Source organism: Gobio gobio (genome assembly GCF_949357685.1).
Source record: "Gobio gobio genome assembly, chromosome: 8".
Classification (NCBI taxonomy): Eukaryota; Metazoa; Chordata; class Actinopteri; order Cypriniformes; family Gobionidae; genus Gobio; species Gobio gobio.
Genome location: NC_137114.1, coordinates 23,830,315 through 23,849,479, shown reverse-complemented (window position 1 = coordinate 23,849,479; position 19,165 = coordinate 23,830,315). Strand labels below are relative to the sequence as shown.

Genomic DNA, 19,165 nt, shown 5'->3' with positions numbered 1-19,165 from the left:
TATTTTCAGTGAATAAAATTACTTTTGAAATTGAAGATTGAAAAAATATTACACAACCACCAAATAGGTGGTGACGTGCACTGAGTAGGTTATGTAAATCGGCATAAAAACAAAGGAAGAAGAGGAAGTAGAACGACACGCTTCTGTTTCCATGGTGAATCGTCGATTCGTTGCCCTGTTGAGAATGTCTTGTGTGTTAACCCGTGAACATACTCTAAGTTGTCTGAACTTACTTACGGACGCGTTTTTGGAGCCAGCATACCTCGAGTAAGCAAGGTTTGGGTTAATCAACCGAGACTTCAAGGTATACGTGACGATAAATAAACCTTGCTTTCTGGAATATGACGCTTTGCAGACTCTGCTCTGGTTGTGTCCGTTCATGTGTTTTGGAGGAGGCGTGGCTTCAGAGCTACCGTGCTATTACTAGCCTCTCCGGAATTGCCTACCCTACCTTTTAGATGGATTTCTGGTTAAGGGGAAAAACTACTTTAGCTACTCATTGACTAACAGCTAATTTCGGCTGTTATTTCTGTTCATCTGGGAGCTTTAGGGGGAAACTACCAATGACTGGAAAAATATCAATCATTGACTGCTGTGCTGGCTATATTAAACTGGCACAAAAAGGGGACAGAATTATGCTTTTCTAAGCTTTTTTATTTATTAAATGTTAATAAATAAATAAATAAATAATTCAATTTAAAAGTAAAAAAAATCGCATTTTACATGTAGAGAAATCTGCTCTTGGATTAAGCTGATAAATCCATAGTCAAAAATTCTAACAAATTGCAGAGTGTGCCTGTTGTAACACATTAACTTTTATGCATGAATAATAACCCTCTCCTTTTATATTGATGTATCCATGGTTAAGCATTTGTAATTTTACCCATATTAATATCCTTATTTTGGAGAATGAACATTTCCTCCTGGCTCTCTTCCCTAAACTTCATGTATTTTAGACCGTCACCTGAGGTCAAAAGCCTTGACAGACACGTACAGGAGGTTTAGCGTAACAGATACCGCTGAAAACACCCTGTTGTCTTAACCTTATTAATATGCCCTTTGATAACATTCTTCTCTTGATCCACATCCAGCCATATCTCTTTAAATAGTTTCAGAGGTCACATCATAAATCAGTATATCTGAACAATAATAAAAATACACGTGTATACTTGTAATCAAAAATATATTTCCTCATTCAAACACATGAAAACAACTTGAGCTGAAATTACACGTTGCCAAAATATTTAACACAGATCAGCAAATTACCAAACTAAGCGTCTGATCATTTCCACATGAACACTGCTGGAGATTCTCACATTGCTGATCTCCTGTCTGTCTGTGCAGATTCTGTGTAATATTGTGTGGAAGAGTCTCTCGCTCGTCTTATCTCAGGATCAGCCCAGTTCTTCACGGGCTTTGCCTTGTTTGCGGGGCATCTTTTTACTGCTGCCGTCCTCTAGTTCTTTGTTCTTATAATAATGAGGAGCCACTTCCAGCAGCCAGCCGTTATCGATCTCGATCACCTGAAAGACAGATGAAAGTTTAGAATAAATTTATAATTTATTAAATAAATTACATTCAAAACTTGCTGGCAAGACTTTATGGTATTTCGGAGGTTGCTAAAGCATTACAATGTGGTTTCTAATGGCGTGTTCACACTTGTAGTTTGGTTCTCAGTCCAGACCAAAAAAAGAAACCTATACAATTAAATCTAGGTTTACTTAGCATTCACCCTGTCGTTTTTAACACCAAACTGTGGGCTAAAGGCACTCATTGTATGTGTGTACACTTCTGGTATTTTTATCAGCTGAATCAATCACAAATCTTATAAAATGTGTAATGGAGTAAAAACACAGTTCTTGGAATTCATTCGTTGGCATTTTGTCCGTATTAATTCCTTGCCCAATGTCATTGATATAAATTGAAAATGAAATGGGAACTAAAATCAAACCTTGTGGTACCCCTTTATATATTATAATTAAGGTATGGGAATAATTATCTACCATAACAGTTATTTTTGATAAATCATTTTTAAATCAATTTAGCATCGTTTCACTTAAACCTACTATGATCAACTGAGTCAAATGTTTTAGATAGGTCTACAAAAAATCTATAGCTCTTATAATATTGTCATTAACAACAAGTACTGCTGTTGTTGTACTGTAGCCCGCTCTAAAACATGATTGAAATGTATTAAGAACATTATTTTTTAATAGACTTATTAAGGATTCAAATATGTTGGCTAAGACAGAGAGTCTAGATATAGGATGATAATTAATAATAATAATAATAAGTTTATTTTATATAGCGCCTTTCTCAAACCCAAGGTCGCTTAACATAGTAGAAGGAAGTCTAGCAACAAACAGACAAACAAAATAATATCAATAACAATACAACAAAACAAGCTGTGTATGGAGCTATGTGTTGGGTGTAGAGGAGAAGTGATCATTAAACAAAAAGGTCTTGAGATGTGCTTTGAAGAATGGAAGTGATGGACAGTCACGAAGAGGTTGGGGGAGGGAGTTCCAGAATTTGGGGGCCAAGGCACTGAAGGACCTGCCACCCAGAGTGGAGAGTCTGGTGCGGGGGATGACTAGGAGGTTTTGGTCAGAGGATCTGAGTGAGCAGGAAGGAGTATAAGGGGTCAAGAGGTCACAGATGTAGGGGGGAGCAAGGTTGTGGAGTGCTTTGAAAGTAAGTAGTAATACTTTGTATTTAATCCGGGACCGAACTGGTAGCCAATGAAGTTGATGGAGAATGGGGGTGATGTGTGCCGATCGTTTGGTATGGGTAAGGAGCCTGGCTGCAGAGTTTTGAATATATTGCAATCTTTGAAGGGATTTAGAGGGGAGACCAAGGAAGAGTGAGTTGCAGTAATCTAGACGGGATATAATGAAGGAGTGGACCAAAGTCTGTGCATCACTAACAGAGAGGAAGGGTCGGAGGCGGGCAATGTTGCGGAGGTGAAAGAAGGCAGTCTTAGTGATTGATTTGATATGGTGATCAAAGGTGAGGGTTGAATCAAGGTGAATGCCAAGGTTTTTGACAACCGGGGTGGAGTGGACAAGTGAACCATCAATGTTAAGAGTGAGAGTTTGAGGTTTGGAGAGCATGCTTTTGGGGCCAATCAGCAGAATTTCTGTTTTATCTGTATTGAGTTTGAGAAAGTTGTTTTGCATCCATGATTTTAAATCAGAAATGCAGTCAGTGAGGGAGCGTGGTGGGGGGTCAGAGGGAGAGGGAGTGGTAAGATAGAGTTGAATGTCATCTGCATAGCAGTGGAAATTTAGACCGTGTCTGCGGATGATCTGGCCAAGAGGGAGGATGTATATGAGAAAGAGGAGTGGCCCAAGAACAGAACCCTGGGGGACACCACGAGTGACTGGAGACTTGGTAGACTGATGTGGACCAAGTGTAACAAACTGTTTTCTGTTAGTGAGGTATGACTGAAACCAATTGAGAGCTGTGCCAGAAACACCAATAGCAGACAGACGGGAGATTAGAACATTGTGGTTGATGGTATCAAAAGCAGCACTAAGGTCAAGGAGGATGAGAATGTTAAATTAACCAGAGTCAGTAGACAGGAGGAGGTCGTTAACTATGCGTAGTAGGGCAGTCTCTGTACTGTGACATGAACGGAAGCCTGATTGAAAAGGGTCATACAGGTCATGGTGGTTGAGAAAGGTGTGTAGTTGTGACGCCACCACTCTTTCCAGTACCTTGGCCAGGAAGGGTAGGTTGGAGATAGGGCGGTAGTTTACCAGTGATGTTGGGTCGGAATCAGGTTTTTTTTAGAATTGGTGTAACTGCAGCAGTCTTGAGAGCAGCAGGCACAACACCAGAGTTGAGGCAGGTATTTACAATCAGTGTAATGGGTTTAGATAGGGATGTGGCACAGGCCTTAAGTAGAGGGGTGGGGACAGGGTCAAGCTGACATGATGAGGAATTTGACTTAGTAATGATGTCAGTGATAGTGAGGGAGTCAATAGTGGTGAAATGGGAGAGCTGAGGGCCCAGAGAAGGTGGAGAAGAAGAGAGAGAGATAGCAGTGGAGTTGAAGGAGTGGTAAATTTGGCTAATTTTTCAAATCTTGAGGGATCTCCTCCTTTTAATAAAGGGAGAATCATAGCTGATTTCCACGAACAAGGCAAAATACAAGTACACCGATCAGGCATAACATTATCCTAATATTGTGTTGGTCCCCCCTGCCAAAACAACCCTGACCCGTCGAGGAATGGACTCCACTAGACCCCTGAAGGTGTGCTGTGGTATCTGGCACCCAGATGTTAGCAGCAGATGCTTTAAGTCCTGTAATTTGCGATGTGGGGCCTCTATGGATTGGACTTGCTTGTTCAGCACATCCCACAGATGCTCGATTGGATTGAGATCTGGGAAATTTGGAGGCCAAGTCAACACCTCAAACTCGTGCTCCTCAAACCATTCCTGAACTATTTTTGCTTTGTGGCAGGGCACATTATCTGCTGAAAGAGGCCACAGCCACCAGGGAATACCGTTTCCATGAAAGGGTGTACATGGTCTGAAACAATGCTTAGGTAGGTGGTATTTTTAACATCCACGAGGATGTCAGGACCCAAGGTTTCCCAGCAGAAAATTGCCCAAAGCGTCACACTGCCTCCACCGGCTTGCCTACTTCCCATAGGGCATCCTGGTGCCATGTGTTCCCCAGGTAAGCGACACACACACACCGCCATCCACGTGATGTAAAAGAAAACGTGATTCATCAGACCAGGCCACCTTCTTCCATTGCTCCGTGGTCCAGTTCTGATGCTCACGTGTCCACTGTTGGCACTTTTGTTGGTGGACAGGGGTCAGCATGAGCACCCTGACTGGTCTGCGGCTATGCAGCCCCATACGCAACAAACTGTGATGCACTGTGTATTGTGACACCTTTCTATCAGAACCAGCATTAACTTCTTGAGCAATTTGAGCTACAGTAGCTCGTCTGTTTGACCGGACCACACGGGCCAGCCTTCGCTCCCCAGGGGTATCAATGAGCCTTGGCCGCCCATGACCCTGTTGCTATTCACCACTGTTCCTTCCTTGGACTACTTTTGATAGACACTGACCACTGCAGACCGGGAACACCCCACAAGAGCTGCAGTTTTGGAGATGCTCCGACCCAGTCGTCATCAGAATTTGGCCCTTATCAAACTCGCTCAAATCCTTACGCTTGCCCATTGTTCCTGCTTCTAACACATCAACTTTGAGGACAAAATGTTCACTTGCTGCCTAATATATCCCACCCACTAACAGGTGCTGTGATGAAGAGATAATCAGTGTTAAAATCAGCTATGATTCTCCCTTTATGTAATTAAAAAAATATATATATAAAGGTCCAATTCTATCAGGACCAGGTGAATTTCAATAAAGCTTCATGAACTTGTACAGTGGAAATAGGCGAGAAGTTAAATAGCTTTGTAGGGCAAAGAGGAACAACATCAATGTTTTTGTTTCTTATTTACATTTAACCATTATGTAAAGGAACTGGACCAACTAAAACTTCCACTATATATTTTTTGTCACTAATTACATTCTGATTTACATTGAACAATTCAGGTAAATTAGAAGATGAATTTGTCAGTTTTTATAATTTAACATAGAAAGATAATAATCGGACTTTGAATATTTTACAATTTTTGTGCAGTTATTATGTAATGTGCTATAGATAAACCAATCTGACGGATTATTTTATTACTTTGCTTTATACTACGGGGCCGTTGAATGCTTGAATCTGATTGGCTGATGAACGTTCTGAGGTGTGCAGTTATTTTCTGGGAGACGCACAGCGAACGTAGTTCCAGGCAGCTCTCTTGACCGCATTACAGTTCCATATCACTGCGCATAGTTAACTGTAATCACGGAAATTACAGGACTAAAAAACAACAATATGACAGACGATTTTCCTAAAGTAAATCTTAATATTTACAGTGAATATAAAACGTTCAACAACTGGGCGGCAGCAGTATTAGACAGTCCAGATGAAAAACAACAAAGGCAAGCTTTTCTGTCTCGTTACTGAAATCACACATGCTCGCACACGCACTACAGTTTGCACAAAAAGCTGTCAGCGCTGCCCTGACGATTTGATCAGTTCGCCTATATAGTGGAGCAACTTAAGGCTACACGTGACATTTTTTCACTAGAGAGGTAATAACAACGCTGTTTAGAGACGCACAGAGGTAACGTTAGCCTAATTCACACAAGACTCTTTCTTTCTCTCTCTCTCTCTCTCTCTCTCTCTCTCTCTCTCTGTCGCTCTCATTCATTCTCTCTCTCTCTCTCTCTCTCTCTCTCTCTGTCGCTCTCATTCTCTTACTAATAACTTTATTAATAACTGCAGTAGAATGCTATCAACGGCTCAAGCCTTCGTTAACAGCTTTAAAATGACGTTTCGGCTGTTGGATGAGACGCTGTTGGATGAGACGCGGAAGAAATAGTCCTACTCACAATAGCGATTTAAGTACAAAAACCGGACGAATCCCATTAAATATATAATCGGATCGATGTCTTGAGGTGTGGTAACCGTAGAAGCGGAATAATTGACTCCGGGCTGTTCAATTATTAGAATGATAATGCACACCCGAGGTGTAACGGCCACTCCGCTTCGCGTCGTGACCGCATCACCACCTCGGGTGTGCATTATCATTCTAATAATTGAACGGCCCGTCATCAATTATTCCTTACTTAGCCCATCATCCCCTTGTGGCATCCCTTTGTCTAATAATATTAGAAATAGAGCCATTTAACCATGGACTGTTTTGTCCACCTATACAAACCCAGAGAGTCACAAGTTTCTTTGAATACCTCAGAGGATGAAGATAACCAGTAGTTCAGGTCTCCAAGGACCACCAATTCTGATTTAGTTCAGTTATGAAGAAAATCAGATAGCAACAATTCACCTTTTTAGGCGTCTCTGCCCACTTGTTTGGTGGGCACCGAGGTTCAGATGGCAGCGTTCACACTTATTCAAATGAACTACACTAAACAGAGCAATCACACCAGAGTTGCTTACAGGCTCAAGTCAAAAAGAACCAGTCTGTTCAAATCCCTAACACTAAGTATAATGTTTGGCTTCATTAATATTAGTTATATCTGACAAAAATACAAAGAATGTGAACGACGACTCCATACCTGTCTCATGAACTCTTTGGTGGTGAAGACCAGCTCGTGGTAGATCATCCAGCGTGGCTGTTCCTCGAAGAGTGAGCTGTTGGGATGGACATAAACAGTCTGCTGGTGTTTGACTGTTTTATAACCCCCTTTACTCAAACGTGCCGTGTTGTAGAAATATCCAGCAGTCACCGCCTGGAAGAAAAGGCAAGCACATTTAGATAATGATCTGGTGAAGTTCAGTCATATAGTGTTTATACAATCACCTCTAAACTGTACAGGGAGTGCAGAATTATTAGGCACGTTGATTTTCTGATCATATTTTTTTTCCAGGCACATTTGACCAATTCCAAACCACAGTAATCCTAATAACTACTATTAATTTAGTATTTAATAATGTATAAGTGATATATAATTGTTCATGAAGGCTGGAAATGAAAATCACCTTATATTCAGGTGTGCAGAATTATTAGGCATGTTTTCTTTTACAGATAAATTGAGCCAATAAAGAGATTTAACTCAGACTGAAAAGTCAAAAATTATTAAATGCCCATGAGAAGGATGCAATACTAATGCAATACTAGACATTGCAGTTAAGGCGTGACCATTGGACAGTGAAATGCTAGTTGAGTCAGCAGGATCTGACAAAAACAGGTGGTGAAGAAAAGAGACCTGTTAACTGCAAAAGAATTAAGAATTAAGGTGAAGAATTAAGGGTGAAACCATCAGGAACCCTTTAGTCTCCAGCGCCACCATTTTCCAGAGCTGCAACCTACCTGGAGTCTCCAGAAGTGCAAGGTGTCAGGATCTCAGAGACTTCAGTTAGGTAAAGAATCCTAAAAAATGACCCCCACTAGATAAGAATCACAAGCTGAAGTGTTGTAAAATACATGAAGCCTGCTTTTTTATAGGCTTTATAGGTTTTATAGGTTGAGAATGACTCTTGAAGGACCAGCACCACATCCTCTAGTACCACTGTTTGAAGAATTCATCTTCCAGAATCTGGCAGTACGTTTTGGGAGTTCATTTTAGTCCATCCTGAAGTCCGTTTTGCAGAGATTGACTAAAAATGAACTCCCAAAACGTACTGCCAGATTCTGGAAGATGAATTCTTCAAACAGTGGTACTAGAGGATGTGGTGCTGGTCCTTCAAGAGTCACTCTCAACCTATCTGTCCATAAAGCCTATAAAAAAACCTTCTTCATGTATTTTACAACACTTCAGCTTGTGATTCTTATCTAGTGGGGGTCATTTTTTAGGATTCTTTACCTAACTGAAGTCTCTGAGATCCTGACACCTTGCACTTCTGGAGACTCCAGGTAGGTTGCAGCTTTGGAAAATGGTGGCGCTGGAGACTAAAGGGTTCCTGATGGTTTCACCCTTAATTCTTCACCTTAATTCTTAATTCTTTTGCAGTTAACAGGTGTCTTTTCTTCACCACCTGTTTTTGTCAGATCCTGCTGACCCAACGAGCATTTCACTGTCCAATGGTCATGCCTTAACTGCAATGTCTAGTATTGCATTAGTATTGCATCCTTCTCATGGGCATTTAATACTTTTTGACTTTTCAGTCTGAGTTAAATCTCTTTTTTGGCTCAATTTATCTGTAAAAGAAATCATGCCTAATAATTCTGCACACCTGAATATAAGGTGATTTTAATTTCCAGCCTTCATGAACAATTATATATCACTTATACATTATTAAATACTAAATCAATAGTAGTTATTAGGATTACTGTGGTTTGGAATTGGTCAAATGTGCCTGGAAAAAAAATATGATCAGAAAATCAACTTGCCTAATAATTCTGCACTCCCTGTATAAATGACTGATTTAATTTTGCAATTAATAAGCATCATCGCAGAAAAATATGTATTTGGCTGGTCCAGTATTTTCTTCTATTGTGGCTGGAAACACATGCCACAAATGACTCTTAGTCACCTAACCTGCATTCATCGATGCCAAACTCATTCAAATATACAAAAGCATCTGCTAAATGTAGTAACGCAGTCAGTAAGTATGCATGCATTCAGCTATTGTATTAGTGTGCCTCTTGAAATACTCTGACGTGGAAATCTTTGTTTTTTTTAAATACTGATGATTCATAGTGACGCTAGTCTCTCACAGAACAGGAAGTTCTGAAAAACAAACACATGAGAGAGACAGATTTATTCTTGAAATGTTATTTTAGTAAAGGTTGATTGAAAACAGTTAGAATTTTTCCTGAACTAAAGATGTAAACCTCTCTAGAGAGACAAGCAAACACTTACCTTGATAGGTGACAATGCAAATTGCGCCACAAATTCAATCTTTTAAGCCAATAAAGGCCACAAGTAAGAGTCTCAAGTCAAAACTTAAGGGTATTCAGTCTATAAAGTTAAATTCAATGGTTGTATGTATACAACGTTTTAAAAAAGCTCTTAAGAATAGGCTTAAGCTTTGGGCCCTATAATACGTGCACCCGGCGCAATGCAACGTCAGGCGACAAGTGTCAAGTGTTTTTTTCTAGTTTCAGCCCAACGCAATTATCATTTTCATATCCAGCATCAAGTTGTTTAAATAGCAAATGCACTCGCACCAATCTGCTCGCCCATGGGCGTGCTGGTCTGAAAAAAAACGAGGTGTGTTCATGGACACATTGTTGACTGTAGCTATTTTGAGGCAACTGAAATCGACTGTGCCATTGACCAACAAAAACCTGATCTAAAGTCATTAGCGCAGTATTTTTGGTGTTATTTACAGGGAGCGTTAGTAATATGCGCCTATAGGCGGGTACACTGATTATTACCACACACAGAGTTGTGTGCAGCAGCAGCACACAAACATTTTTACATATTAAAAATAAAAGGATTCATCTCTGGAGAAGCGTTCAGTCTTTCCGATCGCAAATTCGGCCATGAAAATAGAGAATCCGCCATGGTGCAAGTGCAACTGGCTTTTAAAGGGAATGGGAGATGAGACTGTGATTGGTTTATTTATACCTAAAACACACCAATGAATCATTAAGGCCCAATCCCAATTCTATTTTATACCCCTTCCCCTTCCCCTACCCCTACCTGTTCCCCTTGCCCCTTGAAACAGAGTGCCAAGGCGTAGGGGTGAAAATATTCCCCTAAGAAATGGGACACCACTACTATACCATTACACCTCATCATACCCCGTTTCTTTTATTATAAAATCCTGTGACATTTAACCAGTATGAACAGCAATGAAGTGCGTAGGCTATATCTAACAGAAATCAGGCGCGAGCACGTTTAACAAATGACTCACTCCCAACAGAGTTTTGCGCTGTATTTGGACTTAATAAAATGTCACTCGTTTTCAGTTCAAAAACATATGAGCCAGAGTTACCTAAGATGATACAGAACATACAAGACTAGTAAAGCCGCTTTTCCATTGGACCAAACTGTTCTCTTTGTTTATTAACCGTTCTATTCCGTGCTGATCCGATCCGCCCGGTACGGATATGGTTTCGTTATCTACTGTGGTGCTGCGATAATGTTCATACGTTATACGTCAAGTCAGTCGTTGCTTTGGTAACGCGAGAGTTTACAGATGATATGTATTGTAAATATTGACTGCGTTATGAAGGATGACCAGATATATATTTTTTAACTATTATTAAAATGTGTTCAAATCCCGCAAATAGGAGAAACGTCAGCCAGGCGACACGCAGTGATCGATCCCGAGTGGCAACACACACACATTCTATGCAGCACGGTAGTCGGTGGAGGGAAACTCCTCATACCCCTTCGTTCGAAGTGTGGTCCTGAAAAATCTTCGTTTGAAGGGCTATCTGGCCCTTCCCCTTACCACTACCACTCCAGCCAAAAAAGAATCGAGGCACCCCTACCCCTTCACGTGAACGCGCAAAACGAAGGGGTAAGGGAAAGAGAAGGGCTAAGGGGTAGAAATGGGATTGGGCCTAAGAGACTACGTACAACCCTTTTGGACCATGCGCCGACAGTTTTTTCCTTCATTAAACTAGCAAAAGTGGATTCGGACACACCGTAAGTGCACCTGCGCCATGCGCTTCAGACCACATGCTCAGATTGTTAAAATAGAGCACTGACATAAGTGTAAAAAAATTCTTAGTAAAAAAGTAGGACTTGTTTAAGAGTATGAGCTATTAATAAATTGAAGCTAAAAGCAACTTTTAGCAAAGTCTAAGACGGACTCTGATAGTTGATAACTAAGGTGGGACTTCAGTGCTGCGAACTAGGGACTATAGTGAACCTGGAAGAGTAGTCACCAATCATTTCATGTATTTATAATAAAATAATTTAATTAAGACAATTAAACAATTTAAATATAACTCAAAAAGATTGCTTTGCATTGTGCAACATTATCATGTACAAGTGTTGATGCTGTGAAATCCTTTTCTATTAATGTATGCCTCCTCATTTGCAGTTGACACGTTGCAGTTGGGCGATCAAATTTGTTTGATCAACTCCCCCTCATCATATAACTCCAATAAATTATATCTTCATTGGAAAGTGTGTGGTCTCCTCCTCTCTGCTGCCATCTTGCTACTCCTCTAACTAGGTTAGGACACCTCTCCAGCACTCTTAAAGGGTTAGTTCACTCAAAAATGAAAATTCTGTCATTAATTACTCACCCTCATGTCATCCCCAACCCGTAAGACCCTTGAAATAATTTAGAAGCTGAGACCTAGACTCAACACTTAGGAACCTTTCTGAATCACACTTATTCTTAAGTCTAGGAATAAGAGTAAAATTGACACACTTAAGACTAAAATTTTACTCTGAGCGGCTTTATACATATGGCCCCAGATTCATAAAGTTTAGATAGCAATCACATGCAAAGCAGTTGGCTTCTGCCCAAACACATTATCACTGGAGGAAATGCGAGAAAGGAAGCGATGCAGAGAAAAGTGAGGAAATCACCTTGCGGATGGGCACGCTGTCACAGTCGGAGCTGCACAGTTCCACCTCGATCCTGTCCATCAAGCCCTCGAGCTGATCACGCACATCTCGAGCTCTCTTCATAGAGCGGAACTGGATGAAGTTCTCGAAGCACCACTGAGTGGAGTAACCGCTCTCTACCCACTGACAAAGAAAGAGAAAGACTATTTTTATGAATTTTCTTTTCTGGCGAAAAGAATTGTGGTTTGTGCACACAACAACAAACAGTCAGCGGTGAAGTCTGATTTGTGAACAAATGACTCTCATGAATAGATTACTGATTTACAAAAATAATTTGTGAGATGGTGTTTATGACCGTTAATAACCGACTCTCTCAATGATCCATAAATCATTATAGAGTGGTGCAGGGATTCGAGATTTTCTTATGGGGTTTTATCATTTATGTGTCAAATAAAGCCTGTGGTAAACATAACTTGATGACACTTTGACATTTTGTTCTACAAAGTGACCTCTGGCACCCCAAAACCTTACTTATTAGAAACATGTTTTCAAAAATAAACACAACTGCTTCAAAATTAATGTTTTCGGTATGAGTGGGTGCGGTTTACGTCATAGAATAAAATATTAAAGTATCAAGTTATGTTTACCACAGGCTTTATTTTACACATAAATTGAAAATCTTGAAGGAATCAGTGGCAAATTAGTCTTCCGGGTTCTGACGCTATCCCTGTACCACTCTATTTGGTTACGTCTCAACATGAAACCATTCTCTACCAAAAGAAATAAAAAAGAGAGAATACTAAAAACATTTTCTTTTCTGACTACAATTAAAAAAAATGGTGAACAGCGCAAGCAGTCAAGTCAAATTTGTGAACAAATAACTCTTATGAACGTTTATGTTTTTAACGAGTCAATAATAAAGATTAGTTTGTGCTTTGAATGAGACTCACTCTCCCTCTATGATTCGTGTGAACAGCAACTCGCTCTCTACCAACTGACAGAAATTATGGAATACATTTTCTTTTCTGGCGACAATAATTGCGTGTTTAGTGCACGCAACAAGTCAGATACATGATCAGATTACTCTTATGAACAAATGACTATGACTACTATATGTGATTTATACTTTAGGTTTGCGAGACCATTTTTAAATGGTTGTTCATATGACAATATGTAATTAAAGATACATATTCACATTGTTTTGTTGTAATAAAAGACATAGTAGAAAATATTGTAATATTTACAAAATATAAGCATAGTGAGGCACAGCTGAAAGGTTGAATGAATTGTTTAAAAAAAAACTAAACAAAAGGTCAACACAATATGTGACTGATCTATTAGGATCAACAATGTGAAAGAATTACACTGCAGTGAATTTTTACTAAATACATCCTCGTCTAACTTAAATTGAGCATTTCTGTATTTTAATTACCAAAAAAGAAACTCTTAAATTCTTGATTGTAGGTCCAAATGCTTTTTTTATGCACGCATTATGGGCTTTGTTTCTGCTGTTTGAACAGGCATTTCTTACAAAACACTGTTCATTCCAAAGTGAATTGTAGACAAAAGACAAAAACTTCCTGCTACAGCATCTACATGCACACATGCACGTATGCCTGCACCGGCCTGCGTAACCTGTTCAGCTTTATAATAGCTGCAAACTGATTAGGAAGTCAGATGAGATGAGTATTCTGACAATAACAAAACATCTCAGTTACCGCAACTACCAGGTCGTAACAATGCTTCAGAACTCAGATTGATTTCCGCTTTGAGTGGTGTTTCCACATGCACGCATTAACACACCTGTGTATATACATTGAGCAGCACCATGTGATCTCCTCCTGGTACCACAAAGTTCATCCTTGCATTGTCAGCATGGACCACTTTGTCCTTGGGGCGGTAGAAAATGGTGTTGTTCACTGACAGCATGGCCGCGATGGTCAGAACCTCCTCAGAGCACTTATAACTTCAGGAGAGAACAAAGAAAAATGTTCAAAACAATACAATGACAACTTCAGGCAATAGGCAATGATGAAATTAGCATATAACCTTGAAGAATGTGGTTTTACAAGGAAACTGATGTGTTTTTTTGCAGATTAGACTCACTGTTCAGAAGCCAGAATCATTTTACTCAGCATGGGGTCCACAGGAAGTTCAGCCATCCTTCGGCCGAGCTACAGCGCAAGGGGAACAAAAGGAAGTCAAAACCCTGGACAAAAGAGCTTTACATTGGCATATTTCCATGAGGGATATTATAAACTTGCAGCTTTAGAGTAATTTATTTATACTTAATTTCCATGTCCAGAACCCTTATTGACAGTCTTTTTTGTTGAAAACCTCCTTGTAAACGTGTTGTGAACACAATTCTGAGTTCATTAAAGTACGTAAGGGTTAAGAAAACCGAATGTAGCATAACTGTAGGGTTATAAAAGTGTTTTAATTTGTTTGTTGTTGTTTTTTTCACACCTTAGTGAGTTCACCGAGGTGGTTGAGGGCGCCCAAAGCGTAGAGTTGCTCCAGAGCCAACACCAGCGTTTCGTGAGGAGGAGGATCCATGAAGTCAAAATGAATCAGGTCATTTATGCCTGAAGCACAGATCAGGAAAAACGTGTTAGATCTTAAGCACATATTAAAAACTGATTACAGGGAGTGAATAAGTGAGTACCACACCCCAAAATTGCAATTGTCCTTCATATTAAAAATAATTAAAAAACACTCAACACTACTAACCTTAGTAGAATGCATCCTTGCTGAATAAAAGTATCAATATTCTTTAGCAACTATGCATTAAAATGATCAACATTTCAAATAAGTGTTCTTTGGAACTTTCCATTCATCAAACAGTTATTTTAAATTGTAATAATATTTCACAATATTACTTTTCTTACTTGTGTAGTTGTGTAGCATTTATTAAGACCATGAATTACTAACATAGGGCTGAACGATTTTGGAAAAAAATCGAATTGCGATTTTTTTAACCAATATTGCGATTGCGATTTAATATGCGATTATTTTTTAAACTCTTTGGCCCGGTTTCACAGACAGGGCTTAGACTAAGCCAGGATTAGGCCTTAGTTCAATTAGGACATTTAAGTAACTTTTATAAACGTGCCCAAGAAAAAAACATTACTGGTGTGCATCTTGAGACAAAACAATGCCACTGACATATTTTAAGATTTGTCAGTGCAAGATTCTTTCAGTTAAAACAGCTCAAACATGCATTTTAGTCTAGGATTAGCTTAAGCGTTGTCTGTGAAACCGGGGGTTTATCTTCTGTATTATTCAACAATACATCATTGTATAGTAATGGTGGAAATCTTTAATTGGTACCTCACAATCCGATTCCGATTCTGGGAGTCACGATCCGATTCCAAAACAATTCTTGAACTTTTTCCTTTTTAAGTTTTTAATAAATTAATAAGATTAATATTAATAATTAATATGTTTTTTATTATGATATATGTAATTATAAGCTTTTTAAAATAACTACACATTATAACATTTTAATTAAAACAATTGCATGTTAATAATTTTAAATATATAAACTAATATAGCTGCAAAACATAAAGTAGTAAATCATAAAGAGAAACAAAAAAAAACATATTACAAGCAATGAACAAAGAGTGCTTTCAGTATTTAAGAGTGTCTGAACTGAGTGATTTTTCTCTTTCTCAGCTTTACTGTTTGATTATTAATGATGACATCATAGACAGCGGGAGACCTGCATTCACACTAATGCACAGATCTCTTTTGAAATATAAGATGTTTTTGCCCTGTCTGTTTAATTCATTAAGACATTACTGATTAATGTTTACATTAATTTTGCGTCATAAAAGCATTTTGAGACGTGCACAGCACTCGCAAGCACTCTTCACAATGCGCCGCGTGAGCATTTGAAATGGAAAGCCTTCTGTCAGTGAGTTTCTAACGACATGAATGAAGCCTTCGTTGAGCATTTGTAAGGAAAATACCGGCGGGCGAGAACACACACTGTAAGCGTGACACCAAGCAAAGTTTCTCACAGCGCTTATCCTGTGCAAAGAAGCCTGCGAATGTCATTGCAATTCGCGCCGTCAACCTTTCCGAACGTTATGAAATATTATTTTATGGTTCGTGCGTGATTGTGTGTATGTGTGTGTGTGAGAGAGATATAATGGAAGCAATCAGAATACGGGTGTTTCTAAAACACACGCAGCGCCACCGCTCACCTGCAGTTAAAATCTAAGCTCAGAATCGATCCAGAATCATTGGAGAGATGATAGTAGCCTATAGTATGAAGAACACAATATTAGATAGATCAAACACAAACAGTTTTTTTTTCTTTTAGGCCAGGCATATGATACGTGTAACGTGCCAAGTTGATGCTTCTTCTGCAGACTTTACTCTCGCGTGTCACGTAACCAGACTGTAATCGCAGCCTTTGCGGTTAGGAAATCGCGTTATATCATATCGCGATATTATCGCAAATGCAATTAATCGTTCAGCCCTATTTGTCAGCCATAAAGCGTTCAAATAATTTTCTTCATTTTGAACAATACATCTGCCGTTTACCTTTTAAAACCTTAAGAAATATCTTTTTGTCATACATTTAGTTATGAAAGAGTGTTTGTGCTGTTTTTCTTTAAAATAATGCCTAAAATAATGTTTGATATTCTGTATCAAATTCAATGATATCCACAAAATGTTAAGTATTGCTTAAAGGTTCACCCAACTGAAGTGATGCGTTTTTGTAAGAAAAACATCCATATTTAACCAGTTATAAAGTAAAATATCCGTATTCAACTTGCGAAGAGAGAGTAAAGCCTCTCGCAGTTCAAAACGCTTACGTTACGTCCGACATCATGCGTTGTGTCAGTTACGCTTTTCCGCGAGTTGAATACAGAAGGCGTGTTAAATTTGGATATTTTTCTTACACAAACGCATTGCTTTGCTTCATAAGGTCTTTATATGTGGATTACTTTTATAATGGATGGGTGCACTTTTTTGGGCTTCAAATTTTGGGCTCCCATTCACTGCCATTATAAAGCTTGAAAGAGCCAGGACATTTTTTAATATAACTTTACATATAACTGAGTAAATCATGGGGTAAGTTTTTAATTTTTGGGTGAACTAACCCTTTAAGTTTCCAAATACTTTACATACATTCAGCCACCTCTACATTCTTCACTACATTCAACTGATCTTTGTAATGCCTGCAGTGCATATAAATCAAGCTGATATGTAGATTTGTCATGGTAAAGTCATCAACACAAACTGATTAATTCATGTTTACCGAGACTTTTGAGCAGCAGAACCACGTTTCCTAGGTTTGTTCTCTGGATCTCCGGGACGGTGGTCTCCTCCATCTCATGTTTAAAGGCCCAGGCGGTGTACAGTCTAAAACATTTCCCAGCAGCCACTCTTCCTGCACGACCTGCTCTCTGATTGGCAGAGGCCTGTGAAATAACATGACACATTATCAATCTCTAATACCACACATTAATGACCATTTAACCTTCAATGAAACAGCATATTAACTGATCCTGAGGTAGAAAAGCTAAATTATTTTAATATGACCTAAACAAGTGACTCAGAAAGTGGAATGATTATGACAAATGACCTACTGTCTCTGTATATACTGGCCTACATTCAGACCCATATTACAAATTAAAATAATACTAATAATAACTAAAGTGGAATTATGACAACAGACAATAACCTACTGTATCTGTTTATGCTGTCCTACATTCAGACCCATATTACAAATTAAAATAATACTAATAATAACTAAAGTGGAATTATTATGACAACAGACAATAACCTACTGTCTCTGAATATACTGGCCTACATTCAGAGCAGACCCATATTACAAATAAAAAAAATACTAAAAACTATAATAATAATTTCTATGTAACAACAACAATTATATACATGTTATACATGTTTCAATTGACAACAAGTAAAAGTGTTTTTTTATCTTTAAAAAACTGCTTTACTTGAAAAGTTTGCTTTCCTCATATAAAAATGCCACTTGGGTTGATTTGCTACTTTGTTTGATATTGTGTCTGAATACTTTTGGGTCCATGGCACTCTTTACAGATAAATGTGAGAGAATGTTTTTTATGCTGCTTGAAGCTTCTCTTACTCGTGAGCAGGGTGTGACAATGAGAGATTCCATTCCTGTTCTCGCATTGTAGCTCTTTTGTTTGCAGAAACCTGGATCAATCACGTAGATGATGCCGTCAATGGTTAGAGACGTCTCTGCGATATTTGTGGCCACCACAACCTGCAGCAAAAAAAAAAAACACAAACCATTACCCAAGAAATTCATATTCAGTGTTCATTATATTTATCAAGATGATCTGCAAAATAAAGCTTCAAAAGAAAAACATTTACATAAGATTTGCATTAGTTTTTGTCCAATGCCATAAACAATAAACATGTTTTTATAGACTTCAACAGACATGCTGCCCCCTGCTGGCCGACAAAGGAAATGGTGTTCTTACTTTGCGTGCTCCAGGTGGAGTGGGATTGAAGATTTTGGCCTGCATGTCTGAGGGCAAGTTGGCATAGATAGGCAGAACAAGGAGCTCAGATATCTTAGAGCCCAGCCTCCTACATCTCTCCTGTAGAAGTTCACAGCACGCCTCGATCTCCTCCTGCAACCCCAGAGGACACAGTAAACATCAATATTACCAATATAAATATAGTCTACAGTAATATTAAATAAATGACCCACTTTTTTGGAATAAACTGTCCTGATATAATACAGATTAAGTCTTTCTGCCTCATCACACAGCTTTCCCAGTGTTTTTTTTTGTTTGTTTGTGGGGTGTCAATGTGATGCAGGATTGTATTTAGTGTAAATGTATGTGATCTAATCAAGATTCATTCATCCAAAAACCTTCGTGGACTCTTTTTACAGACTGTCATGACGTTTCTACACTTATCAACATCACAAATCTAGTAAAGTTTTAAAGGGATAGTTCACCCAAAAATGAAAATTCTGTCATCATTTACTCACCCTCAAGTTGTTCCAAACCTGTATGAGTTTCTTTGTTCTGCTGAACACAAAAGATTATATTTTGAAGAATGTTTGTAACCAAGCAGATAGAGCAACTATTGATTACCATAGTATTTTTTCTATAATAGTCAATGGTTGCTCTATCTG

At 38.8% G+C, this 19,165-nt stretch overlaps 1 protein-coding gene across 4 annotated transcripts in view; it reads right to left on the bottom strand.

Moving 5' to 3' along the window:
* Positions 1-1,166: 1,166 nt before the first annotated feature.
* The window catches only part of dhx16 (DEAH (Asp-Glu-Ala-His) box polypeptide 16), a 27,663-nt gene continuing 9,664 nt past the window's right edge, over positions 1,167-19,165 (bottom strand). For all 4 annotated transcript variants that reach the window (XM_079824191.1, XM_079824192.1, XM_079824193.1 and 1 more), the window contains exons 13-21: positions 18,501-18,653; positions 18,140-18,280; positions 17,288-17,450; positions 14,482-14,600; positions 14,122-14,189; positions 13,819-13,981; positions 12,037-12,198; positions 7,153-7,326; positions 1,167-1,523 (exon numbers count right to left, since the gene is read on the bottom strand). In XM_079824191.1, coding sequence (XP_079680317.1) covers positions 1,395-1,523; positions 7,153-7,326; positions 12,037-12,198; positions 13,819-13,981; positions 14,122-14,189; positions 14,482-14,600; positions 17,288-17,450; positions 18,140-18,280; positions 18,501-18,653 — 1,272 coding nt within the window. In that variant the 3' untranslated portion in view covers positions 1,167-1,394. The remainder of the gene's footprint in view (positions 1,524-7,152; positions 7,327-12,036; positions 12,199-13,818; positions 13,982-14,121; positions 14,190-14,481; positions 14,601-17,287; positions 17,451-18,139; positions 18,281-18,500; positions 18,654-19,165) is intronic.